Genomic DNA, 12,249 nt, shown 5'->3' on the forward strand with positions numbered 1-12,249 from the left:
ACTACCTCAGTTTTGCTCAATGGTTCTGGACTGGCGTTGTGATAGTCGGTTTAATGGTTATGCGAGTCACTAAACCAGATCTTCATCGTCCCATTAAAGTCTCGTTATTTTGCCCTATTGTTTTCCTCGGATGTTGTATCTTCCTTGTTTTTGTGCCCATGCTTGCTGAGCCTTTTGAAACTGGCATAGTGTTATTGGTGATGTTTGCTGGTCTGCCCGTTTATTTTCTATTTTTGCGTAATCCTAAACCTACTCCTCTGCACAAGGATACTATGAATTGTAAGTATATATTTTTATTTAATAGGTCTAATATTACTAGCAAAGCAGAAAGGGTACCGAAGTGTTGACATTTTCAAACTTCATACCATTTATAAAATGTCTAATGCAACACTTCAACTTTCTTTTTAACAGTAAAAAATGAAATAGTTTGGCTTTGTATTATTCTAAGATAGGTTTATTCATTTAGTTGGAAGGCTCCATCACCTGCTTGCTGTGATCACTAGCCCGAGATTATACTTCTCTTTCATCATCCCCCCTGAAAAGTCAATATTTTCCAAAAAAACAATGAACATTTTTTTATATAAATCATATAATTATTGAAATTTTTTGATAAAAAAAACACTTAATAATTGCGACACTATTAACAAAATTAACTATCACTTAGATTTGAAAAAATAATCAACTGTTTCTGAAAATAATTTAACCTAGAAAATACAATTTACACTACTTAAGAAGACGAAAAAGTAATTTTACTACTCAAAGAGACTTAACATACAATGCTTTGGGTCTTTTTAGAGGTCACATTCTATAAAATGTTTAATAAATAATCACATTTCATTTATAAAATAAAACTGTTGGCTTTATTTCTTTTTTATAAATTAAAATGTTTATAAAAAAATATGAAGCTCAACTTTAAATTAAAATATTTTAACAAAAATAGAAAGCTAAACTATTCGGGTCCCAACTATTCATTTATTTGCTTTAAAAATAGATGCTCTGCGTGAAATATACTGTAAATGTTGCTTGTGCTAGGTGACTTAACATTGTGGTAGGAGCTTAAACAAAGTGGCTCAGGCATAGCAATTAAAAACTTATCTAGCTGCCATACAATGAATGAATTGTATTCTTAACGTCATACAATGAATTGTCTACTATCTATTAATGTTATTTGTTAAACAGAAATTAATAGTAAAGAGATTTTGTACAGTATTTGAGGTACACAACGCATGCTAAGAAATTTGCCAACAAATCGGAGAGTACCTGAAAGGTAGAAACTAATGTTAACGTAAGACCAGCGTAACTAAAAATTTCTGTGAATGACGTCAATAACTAGTTTAACTGTTCGTGACGCCACCATCAAATATCAAATTTCGGTTTGCTGACTGCCTTGCTAATAATATTAGTTCGATCACTTAACTTAACCTTTTCAGTAATTTATTGGATCTTGAATTCACTTATAGTTTTGGATTTTTTTTAAAGTTTTTTTTTTACGCAAAAATTTGAAAGCCTTATTTTTTTTAAATTAAATACTAGGCTCTTATTTTTGATATTTGCTTCGGTAAATTCCCCCCCCCCCCAAATTTTTTCTTAAGATCTTTTTAGAACTCAAAATTATGTATAGAAAATGTGTAAAAAAAAAGAGAAAAAAAAAGAAAACCCTTAAAATGAATGAAAAAGGAAATATGTAATTATTTATTCATTGCAGTGAAACTTTAATTGATCTGATTAAATTATTGATAATTACATAACTAAAATGGATTTCTATTTAGTTTATGTAAAAGTTTTATCTACTTTTATCATCAAAATGCGATAATTAAACTGTTTATCGAGGAAAAGTAAATTATTTTTTATTTATATGAACTAAAAATTTTAAATTATGGCAGAATAAAATATTTTGCTGTTGGAGGATCAAAACTAATTTTAAATATAATAAAGGAGACTATGAGAATTCTCATTACAGAAGAAAAATTTTGAATTTCCTGATTTACAATAAAAACTCATTTTCAACGAAACAATTCCTGGAATTCGTTACATACCAATAATCATTTTTATTGATAAATTAAATTTTAAATACATTTTTATTCAAGTAGAAATGTCATATATTTTTAAAATTATTAATTTAATATTTAACCTTATGACTCTATTTTTTTCCAGCTCGGATTACAAAATGTCTTCAAAAACTGTTTGAAGTTGTTACCCCAGAAGAAAAATATGCCTGAAGAAGTATTTCGATATCATGAACTAAACTGCAGTATTTTTTATTAAACAAAAGATTAAGCTATAGTAACGACACAGCATTTGAAAAAAGCATAAACTGTTTGCGTTATGAATTGAATTTTAGTAGTGGAAATTTGTTTTTATATTTTTCAAAATATATGAAAACTACCTAAAGTATTTTATACAATTTACAAACTATAAATGAACAACAAATTCACTGATTATGACGTGATTGAGCTTTAATTTACATGATTATGATTAAAATGGTCCCATATTTGAAGCAAATTTTTAACTCGACAATTCCGAAAATTGCACGCTATTTATAGAATTGTTTGCTTAAAAAATTTGTTTTTTTTTTAACAAGTTGTTCTACATATACAGCTCATCAGCTACTATTCAGAAATACAACATGAGTTGCAGTTTAAATACACAAACAGGGTGTTCTGTATACACCGCTATTAATTTATTTGTTTAGAATTGTAGTCAAAAACGAAGTAAGATTGTAAACACATTGAAGCTGCAAATTTATATTTAAGAGAAGAAAAGAATTCTGGTGATTTACTTGTGAAAAAGGCTGTTGTAAAAACATCAAAATCAGTATGATTAACAGTTGAAATTTTTGGCGCAACTTCTCCTATACATCAACTCCTCTTTTATTCCATAGTGCAATCAAACTGATTGTAGTTGTTAACCTCAATTTCCTTAATAGCGATTCGTCTTCTAGCTGAAATATTAAATTGAGACTTCTAATTTTTATATTTTTTACTTCCTTTTTGAAAAGTGTTCTAAAATTATGTATTAATATGGGTAGTTGCAGAGCAACTTCTTTATACTTATGGAAGATATGTTGGTAGAGTTTTTCAACAATTTAAGATTAGGCGAAAGCAGCTTTAATGGAAACACAAATCGGTTTTGTACTCATAATTGGATGAATTTCTTTTGAATTAACTAATATATTTGTGTAAATAAGTGATATTTTATGTGGGTTCACTGCTTTATATCATACTCGCTTTTGCAGCATACATGTGATGTTTTTATCTTCGATGTTAAAATGTTTGGAGTTATCTCATTAAATTATTATACCAGGAAGGTTATCAATTATTTTATTTGAATTTAAATATCAGGGGTCTGTCTAGGTTTTTCTGAGAGGTACCTATTTTGTGAAAATTCAGACATAATTTGTGAAAATTAAAAAATTATATTCAAAAATCAACACAAAAATATGTTAAAAATATGGATTTATCGTTTCTTACGAGACACAAAAATAAAACTTTAGGAAAAAGTATTTTGTGAAATTTTTCCTAAAGTTGAATTTGTGAAGGTACCGCTAAACGGTAGTAAATTTGGCTTGGACAGACCCCTGTCTAGTTGATTTATTTTTTAGTTAGTATACTGAGTTTGCACCAATTAATGTAACAAGCTAAAGCTTTTCATAAGAATGCTAAATGGCTTACGTAGATTATATTGTTTATGTTTCGTATTGGGACCAATTATAAAAATGATTTTTTTAAAAAATATTTTTCATATTTGCTCTTTAATCGAATATATATTTTTCCTTTCCTTATTTTTATAAAAGTTAAGAAACATTTGGCAAATGAATTTGCAGTTACTTATCTATCTTCTAATGATGAGCAGTCTTCTTAATGATTAAAATAACCTATTAAATAATTTGGTTATCTTAACGAAATTAGGTCTAATTTTCTATTAATTTAAGATATATAATTATACAATACAATTATACAATGTAATTAACAAAATTAACAATATAAAATTATGCCGTTGAATAATATGTTTCATGGCAGGAGTGCAACAGCGTGTATTAAAATATTTAATATCTTACTATGTTTAATTACAATTTTCTATTTTTATGCATTTTAGAAGCATTTGAGACAAAATAAGGATTTTAATTTTTTACATTGTTAAATATCTTATTTTTCTAAAAGTAATTTTTTATTGTTGAAGTAACAAATCTTATTTTTTATTGTTGAAGTAAGTCATCTTCAATTTTGTCAATGAAAATAGCTTTTATATTATATTTCTTTTCCACTTTACTGATAATATTTTAAAGAAAAATACAAATTATAATTTATAAAAAGAATTAGAAAAAATTATTATCTAAAAAAAAACGACCTTAATTTTGACCATTTTAAAAAGTATTAGATAGGAACATTTGACATTCTTTAAAGATTATTAAAGGGCTAAAGCATCTTCAATCAGGCATTGGTAAGCCACAGATGAATAGTTAAAATATTGGAATACTAGCATAGATAATGACGTGAAAGGTTTATATCAGGGTGCGTAGCCAAATTATTCAACAAAAAATAAGCACTTTTCAAGCACTCTAATAACATTTTTAAGCACTTTAAAAGAATATCATAACTAGGCAGGGTTGGAAAGTTTTTGACAATTGACGGTTTTATCTGGTTTTAACAGTCATGTCAAAAAAAAAAAAAAAATCTTTTGGCATTGTGTTTGACAATTGTCAAAATTTTTGAATCGTGTAAATCGAATGTCGTTTTCATAAGCTACGATCTGACGAAGCGCCGAAATAGATTGGGGTTGAATTAATTGTGAAAACGTCGAATAGAACAATGTGAACAGTGTCTTTCTGCATAATTCGTAGCGAAAATCAGCATGGTAAAGAAAAAATCTCAATTTGGAAAAGGGAAAATTAAGCAATTTTTAAAAATTCCCAATGAAAAAAGCACCTTTAAGGGCTTTTAAAAAACGAAAATAAGCACCTTTAAGCACTTTTTAAAAAACGCTACGCACCCTATATATATATTATAGAGAGAGACTTCTTTTTTCAACTGATCAATTAATTATTTAATGTGCAGCATTTCAGTTTTAGAACAATGTTATATTTTCAGAGATTAAATTATATAAATAAATATCTAAGTTTCTTAAATGAAAAAAAAAACCTACGACTACATATTCTATTGTGGTTATTTAGCTGCGCAAATTTTTTCAATATTTATTTTTTTAAATAATAAACAAATAAAACAAGATAAATAAAAAATTAAGGAGGTAAGAAGCAAAACTAATTGAATTGTTATGGGCTTTCATTAACGACTATTGCTTGAGATAGTAAGATTATTTTCCTGCACAAGAAAATCCAATAATAATAGTAATAATCAAAAATTATTTAGGGTTTATCGTTTTTATTTTTGGCACCTAATACAGTACACTTCTATTAAAAATTTGATCTAAGTTAATTTAAAGTACTTCATAATGAAGTGTATCTGCAAAGATAGTTACAGTCCATATAAAAATATTATATAAATATATATAGCAACAATTACTTTATTCTAAATATAATTAGATATTAATTTTATAAGTAATATATTAATTATTAAAATAATTATAATAATTGCAGCATACAATTATTCTGTATACATAGCAAAAAAGTATATATTTGACAATGTGTAACAAAAATTGGATCATTTACCTGCAATCCAGAGGAGTATTAATTAAAATTAACTTAATATAATTAACTTAAAATAAAATAAAAAATAACAATCAAAATAGCCAAAAAAAAAAAAATCAAATTTCATTTTGATATTTTTTAAAGAACTCATTAATTAAATTGTGGCATCTTTGGATTTTTGTCAATAGCAAAAAATAAAATCAAATTTCACTTTGATATTTTTTAAAGAACTCATTAATTAAATTGTGGCATCTTTGGATTTTTGTCAGCTAGAAATAAGATACAATTAAAAAAAAATAATAGTAAAAATATTTACTGAAATGTACTAGCTAAAAATTAGTTTATTTTAATCTTTAAAAGATTAAAAGAAATTCATTTACTATGTTTTTAAATTTAAAAAAAGAAAATTACTATTAATATGAAAGTTTTAACAAATTCCTTGTGTATTAAGGGGTGGTAATAAAATTTTTTTTTGTACATATTGTTATAGAAACTTTTTTATATTATGTAATATAAAATTACAAAGTTTTATTATGAATTAGCCATTTTTTGTACAGAATAAATATTTTTATTGTTTACAGTAAATATTGATTTTCACAAAGCATTTTTTAAAACTGTGCTAAAAAAGTGATAAAAGCTGAAAACCAGTATCAAATTTCTTTATTACTTTTTAATTAAAAAGTTTTTATTGTTGCTCATTTTTAATAATGAAGTAAATAATTCATGCAGTAATTTTTTTTTCCTTGTATTAAATTTTAGTAAATCTGCATTTTAACATATAGTGCTTTTTTCTACATTGTACTTATGGGAAATAAAATGAGTTTTGTTAAATAATGGCCTTGTTTTTTTCTTTTTTTAAAAAAAATTACTGTAAATATAAAGTAGTTTATCGCTGATCAATAACTAAAAATGCAATCATGCATAAACTTAATTAATGACCAAGAAATAAAAAGGTAACATGGTAAAAATAGGCATAGGAATACATTTTTATATCGAGTAATATTGCCAAATTATTTTGACTATTGTATCTAAAGTTAAAAAAAAAATTGTTGCATACAAGTAATTAAACTTCACGAATAATTTAAAGTAAGGACTTTATATTGCATAGCATACAGCATCCTATTGGCCTTCCCCATTCCATAACTTAATAATCTGAAAGTTTTTACAGTAAGAAAGATACTGTTTCACTGCAAGTGCTTGATAAAATCCAGAGGAAAATTAAGAAAGCATGTAGAATAATTGAAAGAAACAAATTCATGAAAGCAACAGATGAAACAACAAAGCTATTTGAACGATTTGGCGACAATTATACGAAGAAAAAAAATATTTTGCCTAGTGGAGAATTGGAAACTATGCTCAAGCTCGGGCAACATGCAACACCTAAACTTCAACAGAGGTAAGTAATCTTAAAAAATTGATTTCTTAATTGAAACATTTTTTGTAAAATGTATTCTACAAATAATATAATTGTCGCTCCAACGAAGAAAAAATAGAGATTGATGTGTCCTTCGATTAAAATACTGGCAAATAACTCTACATATATATTTTCTACAAACATTTTGTAATAGATTTTGAATTTTTCAAACCATACAAAAAATGCAATTTAGTAACTTAAAAATTGTTGCATGTTTGATCTACAATATCAAAAGTACAGGAAGGAGACCGTAATAAACAACAAGACAGATTTTACTGTAGGAAGAAATCTAAAATGAATGTTGATTATTCAAAAAACCATCACGTTTCAACCTGTTTGGATTATTACTACATCGGTCTTCCTCCATTGTAGTTCGTCAGATTTCGATAGTGTTTTTGTTTTTCTTCACTTAAATATTAATTTGAGACATTCTATATGCACGCTTTTTTGTTTTAATTTCTAAAATGAATTCTACAAATAACAACTCGAGGTATAAAGCGTTCCCCCAACAATGAGGTGAACCGAGTTTGAATCCCAGTGATGGCTCACACTTGCCACAGTGATGGATTAGACTTCCCTTTCCTACAGGCTAACCGTGGAAGGTTTTCCTCTCTATGTAAAGCAAACGTGGGTCAGTTCTATCAAAAAGTCCTCTACGAAGGCAAATTTCTCTCTGTACTTGATCCAGGAGTTCCCTTGTCTTCTGGATTGGGTTCAAAATTACAAGGTTACGGCTTAGTAGTCTTAAACCCAAAATTTTGTCAGCTGCTCAACGATTGATATAAAATAGAATATAAACTAAGGGCAATCTTTTTTGAACATCCTGTATAAGTCAATCTGAAAATTTACATTTGTTAAAAAAATAAAGCTTATAAAAAATAATCGTATGGAAAATGAATTTTTAATAACGGAAATTTAAAGAACATAGATGTTTTATTACAATATTTTATTATAATTAAAAAAAAACTTCAACCATTATAGTGGCACTGGAAACTGTGGTAGATAGCACTCAATAGTCCTAGGTTAAAGACCAATAGTAGGATATAAAAAGATTGGATTAATGTAAAACTGTATTTTACTCTTTGTATTAATCTTTTATACCTGAGGTTTCATTTATCAATATTAATTGTGAAATTTGTTCCAGAAATTTTTTTGAAACTTATAACAATATATTTGCACACATCTTAATTTTTATTGTATTTTCGGGATTCAAAAAGTTCACTTACACGCCAGAAAATATGCTGCCTGTTTGCTCAGAAAGAAGTTATTTTATATCAATAGCAAATAAGCTGTACAAAATTTAAAATGTAATTTCAAAATGTAAAGTTTTTCTTCAAGAAATTGTAAAATCAGTTTCATAAGGTAACATAATTACTATGATATAATAATGAACACCTAATAGAAAAAAATTATTTTATTTTCAATTCAAAATAAAAAATAACAATCACATTACAGCTTGAAAGTAACAATGAATTTTACAGTATATTTTCATCTATTGTTTCTGAATAATTAAAAGCTAATATTTTTTTAACCTTAATTCTATATTAGAAACATTGCGTACTAAATTTCTATTTTATATCTTCTTAACTGTGAAAAAGGTAGTAATATGTTATACACACATTAATAATAGAAATGTATTACTATAATAACTATAAGGAAAAAAAAGACTTTAAAGAGAGTGTAATACATCTAACATTACATTAGTACTTTGTGAAAATGATTTAACCCAATGACGGTTCTGCACGTAAAAAGTCGCATTTTAACCTGCAGTCTTCTCTGCATAGCAAAACCGGTTTTCCCATGTTAACTGATAGGGGATCTGTGTGTAGGGGAGAAACATTCTCCCTATTTTGCCCATTTCCTTAACCGCCAGTGGGTTAATACTATTATAAAGTTTTCTAAATTTCAATACTTTGCATTTTAATCAAATTGGCATAGGATAAATGCTTTGTACCAGTTAATGACACAATTAAACTTTATCTAAAACAGTTTTGTGATTTTTTTTAACAACCAAAAATGTGACATTTGAATTGTTTCATTATTGCATTTGCAGGATGCAGAATTTCCAAATTTGGTGCATTTATTTTCAATTCGATATATATCGTTGAGTGTAAGTGTTTATACAAATCATAGTCATAAATATGAGGACAATGATTTTATGCAAAAGTGACAGAAGTGGCATAATAACAATATGAGAATATCTTAAATAGCAGTTTTCAATCAGTGTAAGGCGTTTTTATTTATAATGCAATAAAGTGAGAAACATATTTTCGACTGCCTGTTGCCGAGAAATATGTCTTAATGCAAAATTTCTAGTTTAAATATGTTATAAAATTATTTTTCTTTTTAAATGTATTCAAAGCAGTTAAAAATTATAGTGAAAGTTTTTTTACCTCATAATTTTTGTATAACAGAATATAAGAAATAAGGATCATTTTAACAGTATTATTTGAAAACGCTTGAAGCACAAATATATCTCTATAGAACCAATATAAGTTTATTACTATATCAGTACATGAACATTTGCGGTTGCAATTTTGCTCTTGGACACAGATTTCTATTATTATAACCGAATTCAAATAATTTTGATGTAAAGAAAAAGATTAAGTTTCACCCTTTTCTTGTACATGCAATATTTTCAAGCTGGAGTGTTCAAAAAGTAATTTAAATCTGATCCTCGAAATCATTTTTATTTCTCAATCTATACACCAGATGGCAGTACCAGACTATTTCAGGGTTGCCACTCAAATCAGGGGAAAAAATTCCCTGCACATATTAAACACAATATATAAAGAGGAAACAACAATTACTGTGCTTTTGTGTGAGCTATATGGGGTTAACCATATTTGTTAGTTTTAATTGCTTGAAAAACAGCTGAACATACTTAAATAATGCTAGAAAAGCTGAAATATCCCAAGATTAGGCTTTGAGTGGTCACCATTTTTTAAAAGACAAAAATAAGAAACAAAATTCCTTGTATTTTCTAGGTTTTCCCTGTGGAGTGGAAACCCTGTATTTGCAATGTGTTTAGGGACAGCTAATTTTAAACCAGAGAATAGCACTTGTGACTGTGTGTGCTTTTGAATGCATTATTAAATATCATTGTAAAAAGAGGCTGGCCGAGCTTGTAGAATCTAAACAGTTAGATTTAAAGATTTTTTTATTAGGCAGATACCTTCCAACCATGAAGAGAATGCCAAGTTTGTTGTTCTAAAAGAGATGTAGTTTCCCGACTCAATAACTGACCAAATTGTGATGTTGGTCTTTGCATCCCATGCTTCGAAATTTATCAATTATTTATATGATGCAAAAGTGTAATAAAATTCAAGTTTTTAAAAAAATTTTCTCTTTGCTGGAAAACCAACATTTAGCCATTTTTAAATTTTTCTTCTAATTCCAGCTAAAAATTCAAAATTATACTCAGTTTTATAGAAATATTTTGAATAAAAAATTATAAGCCCTGCTTTTAAAACAGTTTTCTACAAAATCATAAGACCAATAAAGGGTTAGATAGTAACCAAAATATGACTGCCAAGGATTAAGTTTTTAAAGTAGATATGGTTACCAATGAGTTATTCATCAAATCAGAATGAAGGAAATAAGATTAGAAATATAATTGTAAATCTTTTTAAATTTAAAAATTATGAGGTAAAAGGAGATTTTAAAAATAATTGATAACTCCATTTGAATTATGAACACAGGATACCCTTTCTTTTAATATTAACAATACTTACAAATTCATCAACTCATTACTCATTCAGTATATGAAATTTTTAAAATAAATTAAATCTATATTTGATACTTGATAAGCGATTCATCATAATAAAATGAAATAATCTCGTGAAACATATATATTTGATGTATACCTAATTTAATGGTTTTAACAAGGTTTTTGAATGAATTTTCCAGCCTTGTAAGATTGTGTTACCAAAATGTTGAATAATTAATACAACATTTCATTAATCAAAATAGTATTCAATTCAAAATAATTTTAAATTAACTGTAATTAAATTTCAATATTTACAATAAATAATCAAAATAATAAACTAAACAGTATGAAATATATACTAATAAAATTCATATAAACAAAGGTAAATATAATTTTCTAGGATTAAAACTTTCACAAAAAATAAATCCATTTAAGTAACATACATCATAAACATTTATAGACTAGATAAATCACCTTGTCATAATACAGATTAAATTGTCAAGGAAAGAGTATAAACAAAATAATTATTTATTTAGTATATGAAAAAGTATAGGGATGCCAACTTAAAGATATATCTTTTTGATGTCAATAAAAAAGATTTTCCATAGATTTATTGTTGCAAGTTGATTAAAATACATTCTAAGCTTCAAATTTCTTTAAAAGCACCAAGTTTCTTAATAGAAAGAAAGAAGTAAAGTCAAATATTAGAGCTAAAATAATAAATGGATGGATTTTGTTAATAAATAATATCCTCAATTAACCCTAGATAACTAACTTGTAGTTGCTTGTAATCCTAGGATAAATAAAATAGGGTCTTTTAACCCTTTAACTGGCCAATTTTTTTTTATGAAAAGCTGACAAAAAAGGCTTAGAATAAGAAAAATGGGCAAACATTTTATCTCAGAACTTCAGAAGAAAAAAAATTATGAAAAAGAAATATATTCTTGCTTCCTTCCCTCTTTCATGAATGAAAAGTATTTCAGGGAAAAACTACACCATCTGTAGAAACAGTGATACTACATAATTTTGTTAGAATTAAAAATAAGGTAAAACCAGGAAAAGAATATCAATTGCAATACAGCGTATGGGTAAGCAAATTAGGACCAACTTAGAATAGCACATATGATGTACGTGCAAACCAGTTAAGGCGGAAACCTAATCCGATTTGCACCAATGCCACTCAGTAAAGAGCCTTCAGCCCTGTTGCAAAGTAATAGAAAATGAAAAATAAATATTATTCTGTACTTATTTACTCCAGTCATACACTATAAATTAGAAACATTTCAAATTTCATAATTTCTTTACATATAGAGAAACTTAGCTTAGATTAAGGAAAACACTTTTAAATTCTTATTGAAATGTAGATAAGTGATAATAATTGCTGTTTTTGAAAATGCTAAAGGGCTACAACAATATCCTGATTTTGTAAAAGCTGCAAAAACCGGGCTTTCAATTTATGACTGTTTAGTTATCTAGGGATTG

General features: G+C 26.7%; 1 protein-coding gene across 1 annotated transcript in view; it reads left to right on the forward strand.

The window, feature by feature from the left end:
* The window catches only part of LOC107443310 (cystine/glutamate transporter), a 56,396-nt gene extending 53,093 nt beyond the window's left edge, over window positions 1–3,303 (forward strand). The window contains exons 8-9 of the mRNA XM_016057133.5: window positions 1–279; window positions 2,155–3,303. The exon at window positions 1–279 is cut by the window's left edge and continues 52 nt beyond it. Of these exons, the coding sequence (XP_015912619.1) occupies window positions 1–279; window positions 2,155–2,219 (344 nt within the window). The 3' untranslated portion in view covers window positions 2,220–3,303. The remainder of the gene's footprint in view (window positions 280–2,154) is intronic.
* Window positions 3,304–12,249: the final 8,946 nt, after the last annotated feature.

Source organism: Parasteatoda tepidariorum, chromosome 4 (assembly GCF_982258835.1).
Source record: "Parasteatoda tepidariorum strain Cologne lab strain chromosome 4, Ptep-v5.0, whole genome shotgun sequence".
Taxonomy (NCBI): Eukaryota; Metazoa; Arthropoda; class Arachnida; order Araneae; family Theridiidae; genus Parasteatoda; species Parasteatoda tepidariorum.